Source organism: Ceratotherium simum, chromosome 10 (genome assembly GCF_057802395.1).
Source record: "Ceratotherium simum simum isolate JZ-2026a chromosome 10, ASM5780239v1, whole genome shotgun sequence".
Taxonomy (NCBI): Eukaryota; Metazoa; Chordata; class Mammalia; order Perissodactyla; family Rhinocerotidae; genus Ceratotherium; species Ceratotherium simum.
Genome location: NC_141909.1, coordinates 74172871 through 74197029, shown reverse-complemented (window position 1 = coordinate 74197029; position 24159 = coordinate 74172871). Strand labels below are relative to the sequence as shown.

At 34.9% G+C, this 24159-nt stretch overlaps 1 protein-coding gene across 1 annotated transcript in view; it reads right to left on the bottom strand.

Moving 5' to 3' along the window:
- The window catches only part of UBL3 (ubiquitin like 3), a 72559-nt gene that overhangs the window by 3375 nt on the left and 45025 nt on the right, over positions 1-24159 (bottom strand). The window contains exons 2-3 of the mRNA XM_004435295.3: positions 9304-9412; positions 4618-4704 (exon numbers count right to left, since the gene is read on the bottom strand). Coding sequence (XP_004435352.1) covers positions 4618-4704; positions 9304-9412 — 196 coding nt within the window. The remainder of the gene's footprint in view (positions 1-4617; positions 4705-9303; positions 9413-24159) is intronic.

The following is a 24159-nucleotide window of genomic DNA, read 5'->3' as shown; positions in this document are numbered from 1 at the left end:
AATGAAATTAGGTTAATATTATCAGAAACAATTTTTACAATTCAGAAATTGTTCTTCCCAGTTATGACCATTAGCTTGACACATATTATCCATATTGTTTAAGGAAAGGGACAAGAGAAAATACATAATTGGTTAATATTGGAGATAACCTTTGGAGGAGAAAAGAAAAGGAAGTAAAATTTTTTAAAAGAAAACTTTTTCTGGACTAGGGAAAAGTTTAGATTAAGAGACATTTGTTTCTAGTGTATCACCTAACAAAATTACTGCACCAAACAGACCACTATAATGTAGAAGACAGACGAACTTAATTTTAAACATTTATTCTCAACTTTGGACACTTCAATTAGAAAATAATTTTCTTTAAAAGCTTACTTTAAAAGAATCACTATCTTGGCATTATTAATAATCACTGTGTTCTAATCAAGTTTTCTCATTCATAAATAAAAAATTATGAACTATTTCAGACATAGAATATAATATACACCCATATATTCATGAACCACTTAATACAAACATCAAGTTTCGTAGTAAATTGCTTTGCTACTCTGTGTATAAAATTAGAAGCAGCCAGTGTTTCTAACTTCTCGAGTTATCTCCATAGGTGCGATGTTTTAGTCCCAAACTTACTTCCTCTCAATAACAAACCCAAGGGAGGCTTAAGATCATTACTCAGCAAGTACGATCCTCCTGCTACCTGCTTTTTAAATCTTGCTCTACAGAATGATAGTTAACATGTAGATTAAAAAAGAGTCCTAATTATCTTCAATATTATTAATATTTCATGTAATCACGGTTAGTTTCCATCTTGTTTAAAGTTGGCTGGCCATTATTTGGTCTATTCCCTTAACTTCTGATGTTCAAATGAAGCATGGCGGCCCATAAATACACACTATGATGAAAAAAGAGGAAGGCCTTTTGTGGATCATCTCCTATGCCTGATTTAACATTAAAATGCAAACAAGACTTGTATTATTAAACCCTTCACTAAATGTTTTGGGAAAGCCTGACTGAATTTAAAATGTACACATACCAAGTTGTGTATCACTCATACTATCTTGACTCTAGTAAGCCAGATCTGGGTTAAAAACTGCATCTCTGCTCCTTACCAACTGTGAAATGGGTTGTGAGCACGTTATCTACCCTCCCTAAGCCTCAGTGTCCTCCACCTAAGTGGGAGACAGTAATTCTATCACCTGCCCCTTAAGCTGTACTGATTAAATGAGACAATCCAAGGACAGTGCTTCTGTGCAGGGCTTGGCACAAAGAAAGCACGCAGTGAATATCACCATGATCATCGTCATTGTCACTTTGAGACAGCAAGGAAAATGGATCTCAGAAAACAGGTAAGTGAACTGAGATGTAACTTTAGAGAAATGTTGGGCAGGCCGGGAAAGCTACTGAGTGGCTTACTGTTTGAAGCTACAAATTTGATCAATGGGGACTATTAGTTTCCTTTTCCATTTGAATTTTAACTAGAAATAGCAGATATTGATACTAACAGTATCAAAGAAAGGGATACAAGAATCTAAAATGCTTTCTCTTTTCACTGTGGATGCTTCCGCTATCTACTATGACTCTATACAATATCCAGGACAGAGGTTTTCAGCTGTCACACAAAAATCACCCAGGGTTTCAATTCAGTAGTAGTTGGAGAGAGAGGGCATGCAGAAATCTGCTTTTTTTTTTCCTTTGGGTGAGGAAAATTTGCCCTGAGCTAACAGCCATTGGCAATCTTCTTCTTTCTCTTGAGGAAGATTAGCCCTGAGCTACCATCTATGCCAGTCTTCCTCTATTTTCTATGTGGGATGTCTCCACAGCATGGCTGACGAGTGGAGCAGGTCCGCGCCAGGGATCCAAACCCATGAACCTGGGCCACCGAAGTGGAGCGCGTGGAAATTTAACCACTTGGCCATGGGCTGGCCCCCAACTCTGTATTTTTAAATAAGTATCCTAGGTGATTCTCATCCCATCGTCTCAACCATATTTTCGGAAACACTGTTGTGGAATGTACTGAACATCAATCTTGCAGCTGATCTTCTTTTCCAATTAGTAAGGTTGTTATCACAACTTTTCTTTAGTAGACTGAAATTCTATGTAAGTAAAAGGTTATATATCAAAAAGGGAATTCAGGGCTATGTTTTAAGAAAACTGATAACAAAAAATTTAAACCTGAAATTTACTGAACCACAAAATCTCAAGAGCGGCAGAGAATGCCCAGGTCTCCTGGTTTAACCATCCACATAATGACTGAACCCCACCCATGGCTGTATCTCTATTTTGTATTCACTCACTGCTTGAACATTACCAATAACAAAGATCTTACTCTTTTCCCATGGTGGTCAGTTCTTTCTTTAGGCAGCTTGACATGTTCAAATATTCTTTCTTGTATTGAACAGAAATCTGTCTGCCTTTGATTTCCAGCTGGTTGGTCCTAAGTCTAATTCACAGGGTATACAGAGCAAGTCTCAAGCCATGCAAAGCAAGCCTAAGCCTTCTTCACAGTAGCCATTCAAATATTTGAAGAGAGATGCTTAGACCCTGTGTGCTGTCTCCTCTATTATCCACACTCAAGGACACAGGCAGACTAAAACGAAACATTGCGACCAAAAAGACAAAGAACTGTATATTATTTAACTTTTATCAAACACCCAGATATACTGATCAATATGAAAGATCTAAGTTATATTCCTATGCTATTGTCTAAATCACTAAGGCCAGAGATGGTTCACTTTGTTTTTGAAAAGACTGACAGCAACATAGAATGACAATAATTAACAATAAATCAATCTGTTAATTATTCAAAAACAAATTCCAAAAAAACATTGCTAAAAATTTATACTTTAATGGGAATGAATCAATAGTTTGATTTTAACACAAATTTCATGATCTTTAATATGAAGTTGGAACTTTGGGGCCACAACAGAAAGATAATTAGAGAATTAAGCTGGTGGGAAATTGCTCACATAGATCAATACTCAAAGGGAAATGGAGTCTCAAGATTCATTCATGTAGTCAATAGATTAAATTCAGTCAACATTTACCGATCAACATTACAAGAGCTTATGTGAGTCATAGACAATCAAAAAAAAGACTAAAACATGGCCCCATCCTTAATGAATGTACAATACAGCCAGGGAGCTAACAGTCAATTCTTACATTAAGAGTTGGCCCATGTAACTATACAAAGAGCTATCAAAAAACCTACAAACCAAAAAAGCTATATTTTAAATGGCAGACAATCTCTTAGGAGATAGCAGTACTTTTCAGACCAATTATGACACTGCCACTGGTTATGTGTGAAACTATATCCTGAAATGTTCTACCTACTTGATATTGTCATAATAATCATCTACTCCAGCCCTTATCACACAGTATTTTTTTTTTTTTTTTTTTTTAAAGATTTTATTTATTTACTTTTCCCCCCAAAGCCCCAGTAGATAGTTGTGTGTCACAGCTGCACATCCTTCTAGTTGCTGTATGTGGGACGCGGCCTCAGCATGGCCGGAGAAGCAGCGCGTCGGTGCGAGCTATCACACAGTATTTTAACAGTGGATTTTATCTGTTTGTACTATGTAATACTAGAGCATCTGGATGGAAGAGATTCTGTCATGTTCAATTGTTTAGCACAGTGTTGGCATGTAAGAAATAAATATATGCTGAATGAATGAATGAAAATATTCTACGTTTAAGGAGAAAGAGATTAAATATTTCATTATTAGGTTTTGAGAAAAAATTCAGACTACATTTAAACAAAGATATATTAAAGTAGATCACTTTAGTTGCCCACAAATTTCTAATTATTAGAATATATTTGAAATACATGTGCTAAAAACAGAACCAACCCTGCTGATGGTAGGAAATGTACCCCAGAGGGGGGTACTATTGAGCTACATTTCTCCAATCACATGTAAAGAGCAGTGAGAGCTAACAAAGGGTTTACTAGGTGCCAAGCACTGTTCTAAGTGCTTTAAATATATAAATTTAACACTCCTAACCTAGGAGGTAGGCACTATTGTTACCCCATTTTACTGATGAGGAAACTGAGACACAAAGCAGTTAAGTAACTTGCCCAACTTACACAGTCAGTAAGTAGTGGAACCAGGATACAACTTGGACAGTCTGGTTCTAAAATCTGCTCTTTCAATCACTACACTCTGCTGTCTCCCCAATGTCACTCATTCACCTTTATTCTTGCATGACTGGCAATTACATCAGTTAGAGTCAAACTGAAAACATTCCTTCATTATTATATTTGAAAACCAATTATCATAAACCTTTCCTAGATTGTGGGTCTGGCTTTAACTTATAAATATCTAAATTATATTATCCAGAAGTACAATAAAATTACATTTATAAAATAATAGGTATGGACTCCTATCCTACTTCTAATGGGATAGAATTTGTTTTATAAGGTAGTAAACACTTATCATAGTGCTAAAATTAAATTGAACAGAATGCAAAATGTAAAGGAGTAGACTTATCAAAAAAATAGGCAGAATTCATGTTGAGTTTGGAATTATAATTTTTTAGTAAAATGAGATATTAGCATCTAAACAAACAAATGAATAATGCTGCCATGAGACAGACATTAAATCCCGTTACAAAGGTGACTATTACCTCCTAATGTGACATTTCCATGCAGAAATCTTCCTTGATAAATAAGTCGTAGAATGTTTGGACTGCTGACCTGCTCTTCTTCCCAGTCTGAAAAGAACCAGTGAACTTGTTAGGCATATTTCAACACAAAATTAAGATATTACTGCATTGTTCTGAAAATTCAGATCCAAATCAGGTAGAACACATCAAAGACGACACTTGGAGTTTCCTAATAATTGAAACAGTCACTACTTATGCAGTCATTGGAGCCTTGGTTCTTGCTAGTTCTTCTCATTAAATAGTAAAAGCTACAGAAAGACAAGTTTTTACTTAAAGAACGCTAAAATGTGCCAAAATATAGTCTTGAAGTTTAAAAATTACAACAAATGAGTGGGAAAAAATCTAATCCTAGGTAAAGAGAAATGTATTTAAAAATTAATTTCAATTACCAGTAATTAACAGAGAATACTATAATGCTCCAATATTTGTAACCTGTTAAAATATATATATTTGAGGCTAGAAGCAACAGGTTTAACAAAGATTTTTAAGAGAATTAATATACTGATACAGAGAATAAAAAATTCTACCTCAATAAAACTGGAGAACAAAAATTTAAAAAAGAGAATAACAAAAAAAATTAACAGTGCTTACTTTTGGATAATGTTGATTTATTACTTTATTGTCTTTTTTTTAAGCCAATTGGTAAACATTACAGAACACACAACTTTAGTTCACTTTACTCAAAATACCAGAAGAAACTCAAAAAATAACATATATTAGAAGGTATTGGGCCAGCCCTGTGGCTTAGCGGTGAAGTGCCCATGCTCTGCTACTGGTGGCCCAGGTTCTGATCCTGGGCGCGCGCCGACGCACCGCTTCTCTGGCCATGCTGAGGCTGCGTCCCACATACAGCAAGTAGAAGGATGTGCAACTATGACATACAACTATCTACTGGGGCTTTGGGGAGAAAAAAAATAAGAAGGTATTATACAGGTATGAAAGCTAGGAAAGTGGACAAAGAAAATCAAAAGACAAAGTGGTGGGTAGGATGGGTAACAGAATATTTCATTTTAGCGTTATCACTTATGTTACAGTAAAATATGAACACTACTCTGTTAAAATGATGGTTTAAGGACACTGGCAGGGTATGGGATAATTTTCAGTAGCTTGTAAATATAATAATTCAAGCTCTGATTTTGATAAAGATTTGAGAATTCCATCATCATCTTTCTCAATAATTCCAGTGTGATGTGTTTGTTTCCTACAGAAGCTCCTATTATCAGGAGATAACTGTCAACACAAAAACCAGTTTAAAATATCCTGAAGAGTAAATGATAGAAGAGAAAGGAGGTAAGTAGGGTACTTTTCCTTTTGCCTTTTCTTTTGAGTGTTCAAAATGATGACTATGAATTTGATAAAAACCAGTGCATCTCAGTGACTCAGCACAACAGAAATAGGTAGAGAAGAAATTAATCTCAGCCATTTCTCCTCCTCCCTCTGCCGCCTCCCCCAGGCCCCTTGTGCCTTTTCTCCTGTCCCTCTTCCCTCCCCTTGGGCTGCCTTTGCTGCCTTCTGACTCCAGGGCTCCCACGTCCCTATTCTTCTAGAAGAAAGATCAAACAAACCTCTAACACTTTAGTACGGATTATACTTTGAATTCACCGCATACAAAATTATTGTTTAATAGAATATTTCTGGTCAAGATGGAAGTGTGCCATAGATATAAAGACAAATGTCAGTAATTATCTCATTCACAGGAAAAAGAATTCTAAAAATACTTTTGTGAGATGCAGAAACTTGAAGCCACATATTTCATTATCTTATACAGAGTGTCATGATTTCCACCTACTTCATTGGTTTAATATGCTATTAAACCTTTTTTAATAGGTTTTCCTCGCAGAGGATCTAAAATTGAGAGAGACCTGTAGAACAATGCTTGAAGGAGGAATTTCAGCTACTAGTAACATATATTTAGCGGATTACTTTTTGGACCTCTGACCCAGTAACAGCTATGTGTCTGACTATTCCACCTATTAACAACATTGCACTAAACTGCATAAAAAAAGGAAATATTCCTTCCAAAAATATATTGCACAAAGTATTTTCTTCTACTGATTTAATATTTACTACACTTTTCTTATTAGCACCAATAAATATTTACATTTGCTGACCTTTAGTGCATTACATAATATAACGTAGAACTAGATTTCTAATTTAAATATTTTATATAAAATAAAAATTATTTATTTTTATTCCCTGCATTGTCTAAAATTGCTGAGTAGAACTGGCAACCTGAGGAAAGACTGGGTTCAAAAACTTCTTTTGTGAAAATAAGTAACGCAGGATTGATACAATCAATTTCTAATACTGGTAGCTGGTTCATTCATTTGGAAAACTATGGCAAAGACCTGCAATTCAGTCTTACCTTTGTTTACGATTAATCAGGATATTTTAAGGAATTAAAACTAATTCTAATATCTAAGATAAACAATTAATGAAGTTAAAACGAATTCTTTCACCACAAGTTATAATGTTGCCCAAATAAAATAAATTTTTGAGAGGGATTACCCTTTTTTGTCTTGCATAATCTTTTCTACAATATCCATATATGTGAAAAGCTATGTTGCCGACTCCCTCCCTACCAAAATCACAAAAGTAATCTTTTATATCAGACTTAGTACAACATTACTATTAGACAGGTATTTAAAAATGCTTTTCACACTGATAGTTATTTATCCTGCCTAGCTATGAAGAAAAGCCAATATGCTAAGAGCCCCAAGTTCAGTCTACTTTAGCTTTCCTGAAGTTCCTTCTTACCTATAACCTTCAGCTTCAGTCCCTCTCTGACTTAGGAACTAGCACTGACTTCCCCTTGGTTACCAATGGGAAGAAAGATCCAGTCACTTGAAAGTATTTATCTAAATCAGTGTTTCTTAAACTTAGGTCTATGAATTCACAAAGACATGTTCTTAGGGTCTGAAAGTCCTTTTCAAGAATTATTAGTGTTTTCATTTTAATGAAAAATCCAGAAGAGATTATCTAGCTAATTCAAATAATCACCTTATAACCAAGTATAGCCTTGGGATCTTAGTGCCCATGTACGCATTTAGGTGTACCATTGTACTGGCGCCAAGCAGTACTTCTTTTTTTTTTTTTTTTTATAATTTTTATTTATTTATTCTTTTCCCCAAAGCCCCAGTAGATAGTTGTATGTCATAGCTGCACATCCTTCTAGTTGCTGTATGTGGGACGCGGCCTCAGCATGGCTGGAGAAGTGGTGCGTCGGTGCGCGCCCGGGATCCGAACCCGGCCCGCCAGCAGCAGAGCGCACGCACTTAACCGCTAAGCCACAGGGCCGGCCCCAAGCAGTACTTCTTAACTGTCGAGAGGCTCATAAGAAAAGAATAGAGGTTGACTTACTACATAAACAATGCATTCTTGTTATGTGAAGGCTGAATGACAATTTGGTACACTGTGTGAATGAAGGTTTTCTGGTGAATCTGCAGGTAACTGTGTCCGCATACAGCAAGCAGGAACATAGGCATGCCAAATCAATAGCACCATATTCATGGTACAAGCAGTGAGTTGGTTTTAGCAAAAATACATCATCTGGCACATTAATGTTGTTAGTTTGAATGTTATTGGTTTTAGAGTTATATTTGCATTTTTTTTGCAGATGTTTTAGTTTTATAGTTGTATACAAGTTAATAAGGACAAAGAGTTTTAATTGGGTTTTACGTTCCTATCTTTAAAAATAAACATTATAATAAAAATAATTTAAGTCAGCACCAGGGAATCTACAAGAAATTTCTTCTTTTAAAAGAGTTTCATATATTATTTAAGGTTGAGAAACACTCATCTAATTGATTCATTTTGTAGACACTGTGTTCTGTGTTGAAACAAGTCTTGTCCTTTAAAAAAGTCCAAATTGCTTTGGCTAGTTAAATTAAGTGAAATCAGCTGAAACAGTCATATCACTATGGTACATGCCATAAAAAGGGTCAAGATGATTTGGGGAAAGTTCGAAGAAAGAATGTAAGCAAAAGACTCACTTTAGGATGGCAATACAGAGTCTCGTTACATAGAAAAGAACCCAAGAAAGGAAGGGATACACACACACACATCACCATTTTGTTTGTCGTGGATACTGGCTTGAAAATACAAAGCATAAATGGATTTTATACCTTCTTGACCTTGTAGTAGGTTCAGAGAACACAAGAAGTCACTTGAATTAGAAACTAACTTTGTGTCAAACTCAATTTTAAATAGGCTATGTATAGACTACGTATAGAATAGACCAGAGAATGAATTATAATTTGTTAAAGATAGTTTTTCTTTCCTTTCAGTTTGTGTTTTGGTGTCAATAGCTTTACTGATACGAAAGTGTGAGCGTGTGTGTGTGTGTGTGTGTGTGTGTGTGTATGAGTTAACTACTTTGTGTTTTTCTTTTAAAAAATAATTTTAATTTACATAAAACAGTTCTAAGGCAAAAACAGGGACTTTTCGTACTGGTTCCTTTATTATTTTGCAATAAGATAGCTGAAGGGCAAAATCTAGGGATCCTCTTTAACTGTAAGCCTTGCAGCCTCAATTATTTGTTTGTTCTTTTATATTTTATATATTTATAACTTTTTCAAAACATCTGTCAAACAAGGTAGGGCATAAAGAATTAACATTATTTGTTCTCAAGAGAAAAACACCACTCACCCATTGGCCAGTTGTCATACACATGCTTTGCAATGTCAGAAGCAGAATCATTAGGAGAAAACAGGAACTCTTTTGTTTTCCCGCTTACCAAGATGAGGCGCAAATTTATCTGAAAGAAGACAATGATTCTTTTAATATAAATCTTGACATTTTTAATGTAAAAAAATGACTCAAGTTTTTTATTTCAATCACATTCTAAATTATTACTAAAGCCATTTTCTGGTTTTTGTTTACTTAAATTCTGTAAAGATTTGTTTTAAAGAATGACAATGTGGTATATGATTTTATTTCCATTATTTAATATATATGTGGGAGGAACAGATATATTTGCCCTATATAAATATTTGCCATATTAAATGAACAAAGGAAAACCAAAATCCATCATGCTTTTAAATTGAACTACTCCAACAATGTTCAGAATTGGACTTTTACAGGTTATCACTATTACTACAGAATACATAATTTTACATTGAAAAACTAATAAAAGTGGTGACCTTGTAGATCACATCACTAAGTAGAAAATATAATTTAGTTGATAATGAAGAGAAAACAGTAAATTATATACAACTTTTTATCATATAAGAATTATTCAAACTTAAATAAATTAACCAGAAACTATAATTTTAAAGAACTTTGTCATGGTCAATGAAGGAATCAATAATAGTAGTTACTTTAATCCCAACTGCATGATCATTTGTTTTCTTGGGAGGGGGAGGAGGAGCTATGTGTGACAAAGGACACAGATTCAGTGAAAAACCTAACAGAATTAAAATTTTTGAGATCCACTAGATTTACATCTCCAAGTCAATAAATATTTGCTTATACCATTCTTAACACATTTTCCAAAATGTTCACTTTTTAATTTTTATCTTTATCCATAATTAACCTGATTTTTTAAAAACCACAATATTCATTCATTTCCCTAGACGTTACAGAAATACAAGTATGGTTTCTATACTCCTGGGCTTCTGCTAAGAGAGCAAATAAGACCTTCCTAAAAGTTGGGTCTGGTCCAGAGCTGAGCCCTGGGACTAGCCTAGCTTCTTTATATATAAGGAACAGAGAATGTCATTGTACCATTTTGAATTGTGCCAGGTCCCAGGTTACCCAAGCTCTCCTCTTCAGTTACCAACAGTTTTTTTCTTACAAAAAAAAAAAAATACCAGAAAATCTTTAAGATGGCAAAGCCTACAATGAATAAATTGGTGCCTCTCACAGCACCATCAAGCACCAGGGCACTGATTTTACTATCCACCGCCACCAAGGCCAATGCCACTCCCAGTGCCTTACCACTCTGAAAATGTGTTGAAAGTTATAAAATACCTTCTCTAGAAAAATGCCATACACAAACAATTCTACATTCAGTGGGATGCAACTGGATTCCATATTAGATGGAGTAAAACTGGATTCCATATTAGAAACTGTATTCTAACTGTATGTACACTGTATCTCAAGAAAAAGTTTTTAAAAAGATAAACAAAAAGAAATCTATATTCCAGGTGAAAAGCCTTTTTGAAATGTCCAGTAAGAATTTCTTTCTGTCTTTCCTAATTAGAATGAAATTAGACCAAACAGTTTAATATAGGAAGAGATGTGATGAAATCACACTGCTGTAAAAGAAGTAATATCCAAAAACTTTCTAAGTTTCATTTGAACAAAATTCAAGAAGTAGTTTGCAAGAATGATTCAACTGTAAGAAAGCACCATCTTACTTATTTCCTATGACAAACAAGTAATGAGTGATTCTTAAAGCAAAGAACCTAACATCTATATAATATAATGCAAATTTTAATTCTCACAGTACATCACTATTTATGGTGTCTCTTTATGTGTGAATAATGATAAATATATATTATGCTCTGAAATTATAAGGAAACATTTTTTTTTTTTTTGTGAGGAAGATTAGCCCTGAGCTAACATCTGCTGCCAATCCTCCTCTTTTCGCTGAGGAAGATTGGCCCTGAGCCAACATCTGTGTCCATCTTCCTCTACTTTATGTGTAGGATGCCTGCCACAGCATGGCTTGACAAGCGGTGCAGAGGTCCGCTCCTGGGATCCGAACCTGCGAACCCCGGGCCGCTTTTAATGGCTTCAAACTACTGAATAAGGGCCCTTTAGTCATTAATGCCCAAGAAATTATGGCCCTCATAATGGTTCAGCCACATGTGTTTGTTTAACCAGAAAGAAAAATAATTAAATTCAATCTTCCTAAGACTTATGTAAATGATACAAACCTACTATTTCTTGGAATCATCTTTTAAGTTTAAAATTAATTTCCAATGGGCTTTTATTCAAATTATAATATTTAAAAACAATCCTTAGAATCCATAAAGGCAACACCAAAGCATACTTTAGATTTTCCCTAATATCCATCATTATGGAAATGGAAAAATAAGTGATAGTACATCCTTTCTCTGGAAATTCAGTTATTAAATGACATGAGATATAGATCTATTTGATTTGACGTGGAAAGTTTCCACAATATAGTAAACAAAACAAAATAATACATCAACCCCATCCCATAAATACATGACACTCACTGGGTTCATGCTGCAAAGTCCTCAGCATTTCCTATTTTAAAACTGATACACATCACTGTCACCAGTAAACTGATATTTCACTTTCATATTTCCAAATCAATGGTCTAACAAATTAATGTTTATCTGGATGTTCAGAATGTTGGAAACTTTTGGCCTCTAGATGTGTTTGACTCAAGTTAAAAAAATATTTTGTAAAATGTTTGCAGGTGGGCATGAACTTTTCAGTTTGACACAGACCCTGCTAGTCCCTGCTCACTCGCACTGGTCTGCTTCAGACACTGATGATGCCTGCCTGGCCCCAGAAAACATGTGCCTCTGTAATTCATGGTGGAGTTTGAAGGGGCTTTGGGCTACAAAATGAGAACGAAAAGCAGGTAAGGGTTTAAAATCTTTAAAATCACTCCTCCGCGTGGGGAAGGGGGAGAATACGACAACTGCAAGAGCAAGTCTATAAATATGTAAATCTGAGAATTTGTCAAATCTTACAGTTAAAACTATCTAAAACTGACAATAACAGTTAAAGACTGCTTCAGGAAAGAAGCTTACGTCTAAAATAAAAAATAACAGCACTAAACCCACAAAATTAAGTTGCTGAATAAAGTAACACATTGTCTGAGACACTCTCAGTGCCTGGCACATAGTAGGTGTTCAACTAATGTTTGTAGACTGGCTAATAGTTCAGTTTCTTCAGTTTCAAGATGCAAGTGGAAATGTAAACTGGAAAGGTCAGCGCTGAGATTCAAATCCCAGCTTCAGTGTTCTGTGCAGTGTACTGCACAAATGGCCAGTGCAGTATGTAGAATGGGAATGGATAACAATAATTTTTTAGTAGTGATATGAACATGTGGACAGTTACAACGTGTAAATAGCCCAATGTTTAATTTCTCAGGCTCTGGATCTTGACTGTCAGCAACACACCACAGTGTATATAAATGCTATCACTTTGTAAGGCATTTTGAAAAATAAAATTAATTCTGAGCTACCGTATTAACATGTATATTGTGCCTAGTTTTCAAATGAAGATAAAGACTGGGTTATTGATATGGAAGATTAACAGATGAGTCTGGACTTGTTCCTATGCTTCTGTCTATGTGACAACCTTGCTCCTAGACTAGAAGCATGAATCTGCCTCAGTATGCAGTCAGGTGTACCTTAGGACTGTAACACCAATGGAGGAAAACACTGAACTCCCATAATTTCCTTTAGAAGAAATCTTGAAAACAATCACCTAGATAAACATCTGGATACACAGGTTGGTCAGTAGTTAATTGCTCCCATATTATGGTAAGAATCTTCTCAGGCTTATTCAGATAAATAATGTCAATTATAGCTCCTCTCAGTAAATGTATGGCAATTCCTATAAATGTGAGCTAGTTTCCTTTAAAAGATTATGTACCAATTATTTAAATATTTGTTAATGAAAGACCTTTTTACTTCTTTGAAGCCAAACTAAGTCAATCTGTAAAATACCTTAAAAGAACCTCTGCTTGAGAGGTAGTGAAATTCTTGACACATCAAAATGGGTTAAAAACAAGACTCTTATTTACAGCTTAAAATGAGATATACTACATGTACATACTTGTCTAAAAATAAAGCTGTTAATCAGGACTCCAAATGACTAGATATGAGATGGAACTCCTATTATGTAATAAAATTCCCAAGGGACGGCATTTAGATCATCCAAATGAATCATATATTTTATAATTACTTTTGAGGCAAAACAAATCAAAACAAGACCATTAGTGAGACAGGACTACCATGATCATTTCCTGTAAGGCCAATGGAAACAACAAGAACCCTTCTATGCATGTAATTTCAAGTTAAAAAAAAGTTTTCAGTCAAACTGCCATATCTATTTGTTAGATTATATCAACCTGGAGAAATCTCACCTAGATATTAATTCACACAACAATTTGTTTTCAGTTGGTCAGGATGGAAAAAATTAGAGGAAGGGAAGAGGGAGAATGGACAACAGAATAAATTGAAATGGTCTTTGGAAATAAAACAGACAATTATGGAGATGGACTTTAAAAGAAATATGACAAGAAATCAAGACGTTGATCAGAAAAGGAACTCCCAACTTCTCCTCTGAGGGTCTCTTAAGAATAAAATGAGTACTGGGGTACTCTACTTCACATTCAAGTGAAGCATCTCCACCTTTGTAGGGTTCAGTCCTGCCTTTTCTGCTAAAGGGCAAGCAAGTAGCCAGTGGGAAAGATGTTAGACTTTCTTTGAAAGTCATTTTTAAAAAGCTCTCGATTTATCTCAAGGGGATTATATCGAATTAAAAAAAAAATCCCAAAAGGTTTCATACTGTATGATTCCATTTATATAATATTCTTGAAATGACAAAATTATGAGATGGAGAACAGATGAGTGGCGGCCAGGTTTTAGGAAGAGGGGAAGGGAAAGCAGTGGCTGTGTCTGTAAAAGGGAAGCACAAAGGATCCTTGTGATGGAACTGTTTTGTATCTTACTGTGGTAAGTGGTCACACAAATCTGCACATGTGATAAAACTGCACAGAACTAAACACACACACACACACACAAGTGCATGTGAAACTGGAGAAATCTCAATAAAATCTGTGAATTTTATCAGCATCAACTTCCTGTTGTGATATTATACTACAGTTATGTAAGATGTTACCATCAGGGAAAACCAGGTGAAGGGCATATGGGATTTCTCTGTACCATTTCTTACAAGTGCATGAGAATCTATAATTATCTCGAAATAAAAAGATTTTTTTAAAAAAAGCAAGCCCTCAACTTTCTAAACATTTATATGGTAATATATGTCTGTCTTTACTTATTTTTCCTATTTTCATTTAAAAATGAATAGTGCTTTTTAAAAAATAATATTCTATTAAAATAGCTACTTGGTCTAGAAAAAAGATACAAATCTATCAGTGACATTTTAAGACAATGTATGAATGTGAAAATAGATACACATATTTTCTTTTCTCTAGGGTTATAGATTTGTAAAAGGCATATTGTGAATTTTTGTTAAATGTTAAAGAAAAATGGAATGAAGGAGAAGAGAAATATGTTCATTTTTCTACATAAAACTAATATAAAACAAATTATTCAAACAACTGCAGTGCTAAAATATGGTAACTATATATTTCATAAACTTTCTTTTAGTTCATTTATTCAAACATCTTTCTGAAACAGACACTATGCTTGGTGCCTGGATTATAAAAGATTCAACCTTGAAGCTATGAGAGAGACATACAAACATAATTATGGGGAGAAGGGTATCTAGGATATAATAATGTATACCTGAAATTTACATCTTATAAGCCTATATGACCTCAATAAAATAAAATTAAAAAAGAGATAGGGACAGTAAAAAAAAAAAAGAAAATTTTAAGTGCTAATAAATATTTGCTAAATAAATTTTTTAAATAACAGAAAGGAAAGCCTATGTAGTCTGAAATTCCAGAGTACAGTATATATGGTACAGCGAACAAAAAAGTAAAAATGCTAACAGCTTGCCATTTATTGTGTGGCTTCCTATATTTCAGTTCCTTAGTTCCTACTCCACCTGGCCCGTCTCTGAAGCAGGTAGTACTATCCCCATTTTAGAGTTGTGGGAATGAGTTGAGATACTTCAGTATGTAGGCAAGCTGAGATTTACACCCAGGTGTGCTAACAACACAACACCTGCTGTTCACCACGCTGCTGAAGTGCATCAGGTGCTGCCAGCAAACTCCTCCCCATGGTCTCCATATCACCTCCCTCTCATCTCCACCACCCTTCGCCCCACTATGCTCCAACCACAGGTGTCTTCTTTCAGCTTCTCAAAACCCGCCAAGTTCTCACTCGCCTCAAGGCCTTTACACAGGCCGTTCCTTCCGCCTGGAATGCTCAGTGCCCACCCTCCCCACTCCAGTCCACACCCGCTCTGGCTTATATATGTCTGAGCGGAGACGGCATAAATAAATCCTCCCGAGCCCAGTCATCCCGGATGAAGTAATGGAACCAAATTTTTGAAAAAAGAGTAGGAAAAGAATTTCAAAGTAGAATTAGAGAAGGCGAGAAAGCATTCCTATTCCCCACTGGAACGGAGCAGCAGTTCTATTTGTGAAGAAGTTATATAAGGCATCCATGAAAACAGATTTTAACCTCTAAGAAAATACACCTGAATTTTTGTTGTATAATAGAATTGTAAACTAAGGTACACTGAGATTTGCTAAATGGATTGAAACTATGGGATCTTCTTCTACATTCTTTTTAGCACTTAGCATGATGTCAATCCTAATATATATGAAATATTAAATCTTTACAGGTAAAAACCCAGTGAGAGTCCTTATTTTTAATTATAGAAACATTTACTGACCTAATCTGAAAGATAGGTAAAGGGGAGGTCAGAGAGTTCTCGAGCTTCAGTTCCCAAGTAAAACTTTTACAACATCTCATTTTGCTTGGAATGTGAATTTCCAGAACATGTAACTCTTTTTAAAATGTAGGTGAAGAACTGCATTCCAAAGCAACAGTTAATGCTTTTTGAATTATATGAACCCATCAACTATTTATTCATTAAATTGATTTTTGAGCACTAAACATGAACAAGAAGCTGTTGGGCTATAAAAATGAATTAACAGTAATAGTGAATTAGCCTGCTTGCTTTCTACACAGATTGATTTTTTTTTCTCATCAGTGAAGAAACAAAGGAAATGTTAGGTTCTTATAAGTACAATTCAGAATTAAATAATGTAACTCAAAATTTATACAGCATTTAGTGCCTGGCACATAGTGACTAATTAGCTATTATCACAAATTATCTATCATTATCATCATCATAACCATCATCAGCTTAGTAAATCACACAATACTAACTATATAATGCCCTTTCTTTAAATACTTTATAATGTACATTTACTTTAAAATAAGTTTGGGGAACTCTGAAAAAATTAAAATTCCATGAGAAGACTGAACAATATATATTCTTGAGAATCCTTGCAAATTATTCTTAAAATTATATTTTTTTCAAGTTCCAAATTCTTCAAATTTAGAAAACATGTTGGTTCTGAAATTAAAGTATGGTTCTGCACCACTTTAAAACCCGACTATAGGATATCCTTTTAAAACTTGCACACAGGATACAAACTAGCTGCTTTAACCGGATTTCAATATGCAACGTATAATTTCCTATACATCCTATCAACTAAAAGGTAAATCTGAATGAAACCAAAGCACCCTCTCTGGAACACCAGATTTGCATCTAGGGAAATCTTTGTTTTGAGGAGGATTTTTAGGTCTTCTGACTCACTCAATTAAGAACAACAGTTCAGTACAATTGTTCCTGTCAACCAAGCACTGAAGATACTAAATTATAAACAGGAGAAAGGGAATTGGCAAAGGCAAAGCAATAGAAAGGAAACTGGGGAAGGGAGAGAGTAGCTTTTTCTATATTCATAATACATCTTCATGTATTTCAGAAAGATGATAATTCTCTTCTCTGCCCATCTCCTCTTAGTGGAAATATGATGGTGTAAGTTTTTTGGCTAACAGCCTGAAATCGTGGGGAAGGAAACTAATATTTATTGAATACCAATTCTGTACCAGAAGTTTTCCTTACATATGTTGTCTCATTTAAGTAGTTCAAGCACACATCCTATTTTGGCACCTACTATATAGTACTTTTCTTCTCTCTAATCACCTAGCTACTCCAATAAATCCAGGTATGACACAGGATGAATCTTTTAGATGTCTATACTTCTTACATTTGTTTTGGCTTTGCTATTGTTTGAGGCTTCTGCCATATTCCCCTTAAGGTAAGTGTTTGCCCTTTTGCTGTGGGTGTCAATTCCCAGGTTCTCTCCCTCCTCCTCCTTCTATGCTACTATCAAATTCTCAATACTACTTTAAATTCCACGCCTCTTACAATATTTCTCAATCATTCAACTTTTAAGATTGGAAGGACTTGCAGAAATTCATCCAGTTCATACATAGGGAAAAGACAAGAGAAAAGAGGCCCTGAAAGGCTAGCTAGTTAGTGGCAAAGCAGAATAGGCACCCAGGTTTTCTCCCTCCTAGGTCAAGGTTTGTTCCAGCATTCTTCAATGTCTCCCCAAAACCCCCTCATACCTTCCCCCAGATATTTCTAAATATTGGATTTTGTCTTATTCAAATAGCCACTCCAAAAGGGCTTGCTTTTCTCTTAGGATTCACACAACTTTTGAGACAAAATACTCCTTAATTTGCTACATACTAACTGAAAACTAATCTTGCATTTCTTTGAGTAACGGAACTTCTAGGAAATATAAGGAAATGTTAAGAGAAAAAGAGTTCTAATTTACTGTAAAATAAATTCGGAAATGCCAGGTTAAAAAATTCAAACCAACTGTCGGCCAGGAGCTGAGGGCGAGAGAGAATGAGGCTATTGTTTAATGAGTATAGAGTTTCAGTTTTGCAAGATGAAAAAGAGTTCTGGAGATGGATGGTGGTGATGGTTGCAACATTATGAATGTCTTTAATACCACTGAACCATACATTTAAAAATGGTTAAGATGGTAAATATTATGTGTATTTTACTACAATCTAAAAACCAAAAAATATTTTCAAAAAAAATTCAAAGTTTCTTTACTGCAAATCACCTCAGACTCTGTCATATGCCAAAAGGAATTTGTGAATCTCCGTGGGGAAGAGGGTCCTACACCAGAACGTTCAAGATGGTTCTACTTTCAGCTGACACTTCCAAAGACTGAACATACAAACGTTTGTTAAACAAGGTACTGGGCTAGATGCTGTGGAAGATGCAAAGATGATCAAAACACAATCACTAACTTGATAAGTACTTTGGGTTTGCTATTGAGCATTCACCCACCTCAGGAGTCAGCTGGGCTAACAAAAGCAGGCCATTGAAATTCAAGTTTGTTTACTGATTTTCAAATTTGTTGCGCATGGTGTATTGATGTGGAACCTGATTTGCAGGTAATGGAAATCAGCCATCAGTCCTACAGCATAATATTTTACCATAAAAAATGTTGAAATAGTTGTAATTAAAATAATCTATTTACACCTATTGTTAGAGGATTTCAGGAACTTTCCTCGTTTTGGCTAACTATGAATTAAATATTTGTATCACTGTTGTATGAAAGGCCTGGATATACCCAAAGATGGTCTTTAATATTAGACTAAAATTCATATGAGATGGACACCTTAAAAACACACAATTGATAAGGCTTATCTTTCCCATATACTTAAAAATAATGAGGAAAATGATTGTGGCTAGAAAACAAAATAATTTTAATGTGTGCCTTTGCCCTATGAAAGGGAAACTAATGGTTCTCTGAGGGACTGTCCTAGATGACTGTTAAAATCTCTTCCAGCTCTAATATCATATGACTAGCATTAAACAAAAAGGGCATGTTATTTAGAAATATAACAATTTTATTATGTATAATAAAAATATACACAGGATACATAAACATTCAGTAATGACCAAATTATTCCTATCAGTCACACTTTGTATTTGAATTAATAGAGGTGGAATGATGTAAACCCACTGTCTTCATGTCCTCATCATGAACTCTTTATCTTTCATTCCCTGTAAACCAGTGCCTATTGAGGCCACATTACTGAACCGTACTCTTAGAGGTCACTTATGACCATCTAATAACAAACATCAAATAGCTTCTTCTCATTTCTCATTTTTCTTAGTCTCTCTGCAACATCTGACACAATTTAATGTCTTCTTTCTTCAAAATCTTTCCTCACTAGGTTTCAACAATTCCCAAAATGTGTTTTCTGGAACACTAGCCTCCATGAAGTGTTCTGGCGAGAAAAGGGTTTAGCGATCAGACAAACCTGCAGATAAATAAAACATTACTTCATATATTCCCTTCTTGGAGTTTTGCCTTGTATGTTAACATATTAAAAACCCAGAGAATTCCTGCAGTGAACAAGTTCACTTAACTTTAACACAGTTGTAGTATTTAAACCACAGAACCAATTTCCTTTCCCATATTACCTGTTACCACCCCACAGATCTAATGTTTGGTAAAACATACTTTGGGGAATACTATTCCTGCTTCTTTGATCTTTTTTTTTAGTTCTTTTTCCTCTTGTACTCATCATCAATCTTCCATCATCGATCTTTTCTTTCCCCAACACTCTATCCTTGAGAGATATCCTCCACACCCAAGGCTTGAATTGCTACCTATTTGGAACATTCTCAAACTAATTCTCTAGGGAGCACCACTTTCATTTCTCCAACTGCCAGCTGATCATTTCTAATTACGTAGCCTACTGCCCCTCAAAATCGATATGTTTACATTTGAGCTTATTTCTGCCTAAATAACAGGTATCCCTCCTGACATTTATTTCTGATAAATTCTCCTGGTCTCCCACTCAGGCTTGAGAGCTGAATCATTACTTACTCTACCCTTTTTTCTCATCTCCCCTTACTCAACTACTATATTCTCTCAAATTTTTTCTGCTACTTCTCTCACCCCTAATCCATCCTGCACATTAGACAAACACCGTCAACAATTTAAAATTTTGTCAGTGTGCTGTAGGCAGCTAACATTTACTGATCACTTACAAATGCTCCATAGTACTTTGCATGAGGTACACAGTTAATCGTCGTACAACCCTATTAGACAGGTACTTCTGCTCGGTGTTGTAGATGGTAAACTGGGACACTGAAGTTAAGTCACTTCTTAAAATCATATAGTTCACAATCCAAACTTCTCAGTCCAATCCAACTACTACTATTTCCCTACCCAAATTTCAATTCCAGCCAAATTAATATATTCATTATAAATCCTATCCTGGCAAGAATCACAAGAATGACTTCTTGATTCCTCTCGTTCAGCTCTAATGCCTCCTCTGAAGCCTCTGTGACCACTCTAGCCTACACTGCTCATTCCTCTCAGAATCTCTATCCAATCACAGGCGTGTAATGGAGTGAGCCTGTGTGTCCACGTTTGCCTGAGAAAATTCTGATTTATATTTGTTGTTTCACTATTATGATGAACAGTGCCCCCTTTTACTCTCAAAAGTATCTATATCTAGACAATAAACTATAAGGTCATCCTACATACATCATATCATTTATTGTAGCAAACAGTTTACATATGTGTCTTAACTCTCCAATTAAATCATGGTTCTTGAAGGTGGAAAATCAATCTTAAAACATCTTAATAATTGTCTTCTTTCAGAAGTTGCTAACATATCAACAAGCACAGTTTCTATGCATGTGGCTACAGAAAAATTTTGGAGATGAGGTGCCTTTGGCTATGTTTTGTTTCCCAATAAAATTCTGCTTTTAGATGAAAATAAGAAAAAAAGGCATTTTAAATTAATTCATATAGTTAACTGTGCCTGAGAAATAGTAGGTATATATTGGAAGATGAATGAATAATGTACCAGAATATGTCAGACTACAGCCAACATTCCTAAAATATTTCAATAACATACACATAACATGATATTTTAAGTATAACCAGGAAGTGAATCTACCAACAATCACCAAGAAAATATGTATTGTAACATTTTTTACTGCTGTATACAGTTAGGTGATGATAGACTCACTATTTCCACATACAGCTATCATGGAATACAAGCCCTGAAACAGACCACAGTGATAATGAAAAACAGCTGCCCTGAAGAGGGAAAAAAGAAAAAGACATTTAAAAAATCATCCTATTCTTTACAATATGTTTGTCAGTCAACTCATTATTCAAAAGTGATAGCAAGCTCTCCTATTTAAGAAGAATACATTCTGTCTGTTTATGAAGAAAACGATTGTTTCAGGCTGCCTGTGCTTTGCAGTCCTATTCAGCTCACACAGACAATTTGCATCAACCTGTGACTAGTGATACTGTCACTCAGTGGTGCCCCAGATAGCCATGACCTCATGTGCTCTTAATATTGAGGTTCTCATTTATAAATTAATGTCTCTGGAATACTCATGAATTCTTACCTGAATACAACTGTTATATTAATTATTATTTATTAAAATTTAAAATCCTAATAAATAACTTATTAGTTTACTTAGGATTAGTACAACAAATTATTCAGCAGCAGAGCTCTGCATAACAAACAGAGAATGAGGCAAATGTGATAAATGCATCAATGTCAGTATATAATATTAAATATAATTATCAGTAAAATATAGCATAAAATTCTCCATCTATGCAGGATATACTATCCCAGCTAAGAATGTTAATTAACATCATCATTGAATGCTAGTCATTGGAGGTGGATGCATCATATTATTAATTTTTTTAAAAAAACCCTGAATGTTCATAGAAAGTTGTTACAGAATATAAATCCAACAGCATCAAAACATTTAGTATTACAATACAGAAAGCAAAACAAATGGGAGCAGATGGCTTCAAAGAGGGAAAATAAAGAGGAGAATTACAGAGTAGTGAAGGACAAATTAAAACTAAAAGGAAAACTTTTACAGAGAAATAGTTAGGGAAATGGACAACGAACTCCTGGGAAAAAGTAAACGACTAACAGACAGCAAAACAAGAAACATTTATAAACAGGAAAGATTGTTATGAGCAGATCAGACAATTATCTAAAGACATGGACATGAAAGGAGCAGAATGCATCGTTGCCAGAGAAACAATTCAAGAACAAAAAGACCCCTGGCACTGAGCTAGAAAATATCAAATTATACTTTTTGCAAATTTAGAAACTCAGGTTCAGAGTTAAAGAAAAATTGTCTAAGGTTATAAAGAAACCACAAGACAGTTAGGAATCCAGATAAATTGGTGCAGGTCAATTAAGTATGACAATCCTCTGACTTTGACTATATGCTAAGCAGTCTTCTATTTTTTTAATCAATGAAATATACTACACTCATGTTTATTAAACACAATTCACAAGAGTATTGAGGAATTTCAGAAGTTGCTAACTTATATCAAGAATAACTCAGAGTAACTAACACCATAAAACAGATATAAAAGTCTGGGAAAGATATTTAATGAGTCTCTGGACCTCTCATTATAAGAACTAATGACCGTGTTCCTATCACTTTCATTTCTTATATCAGATTTTCTTTTATTTTCAGAATATTCATGACATTAGTGCTTGAACAATTACCCATTCCTAAGGTATTGTCCTTACTCTATCTTCAAAGTTTTAGGAAGCATGACTATGGCATAAAAGCTGCTTTTCTAGGAAATATAATAAAATTATTTTTTCCCAGTTTTCTTCAAAAGCAATTCAACAATGCTAAGAGGGACTCTGTAATAACACTACATACACACGCACATGCATATAACCATATGTATGTTGACTCCTTCTGGCCTAGCTTAGTTACGTTTATTAGGTGAAAACTAAGTACCTTGGTAAAGGTTATTTTAATTTAGAGAATACAATAATGATTCTAGAAGTTAGAAGAAGATATAAAGAACATGGATTCTTCAACAAGAGAGGCTGCTAGTGGATATGATTTTAAATGGTACTTTCTTTGATCACAACATTTTTCCATAGCTACTCAGTTACCAGGTTTTATTAATTTTTCTTCTGCAGTATTTACTGCATCTATTCTTTCTTCCCTCTTATTCATCTGTCAAGATCCTAGTTTAGACCCTTATCACTAGTTAAGTAGTCTACTAATGGGCATTCTGTGCCCTCTTCTCTCCCATGCATCTTGCTCTAATTAATCCTGTGTACGGTAACTCATCTACGCAACAAATATTTATCAGGCACTTATCATTTATCAGACCTACTATGTGAATGCTTAAATATTCAAGACTTAGAAAAGCAAGAGAAGTTAGCAGGTACAATTCAATATGTGCTTTGAAGATCATGAAATTGGCTATGCATTTGATTATGTTTTCTTGCAGCAGTTGAGGGGAAGAACTAAACACATCAAGACTACAAAATAACAAAGGCAGAATTCTACCCAAAGTTACTGTTACAACTATTACCTACTGGAGCCAAAACTGCTTTTTTGTGTTAAAGAAGAGACAACAGGCCCAAAATGGAGTCACTTGTGCTAAGCCTCACGTCAGTAACCCAAGATTTAATACCTAACCTAACTGCAGTTACAACCTCCCCCAGGAATGTGGTCCTAACCTGTCAATCTGGAATCTTCTGGTCAGCACCAATGAGGTAATCTGCCACATAGCCCCCTTCCGTCCCCCATACGTGGGTTACCTAAGCCTGAAACAATCCACTCTTTTCCCCCTTCTGTAGATAAAAGCCTTCCATTTGTACAGCTCTTGGGAGTTCCTTTCTAACTTGCTAGATGGGATGCTGCCCAATTCATGAATCGTTCAATAAAGCCAATGAGATCTTTAAACTTTACTCAGTTGAATTTTTATTTAACACTTTGCACTTCTAAATG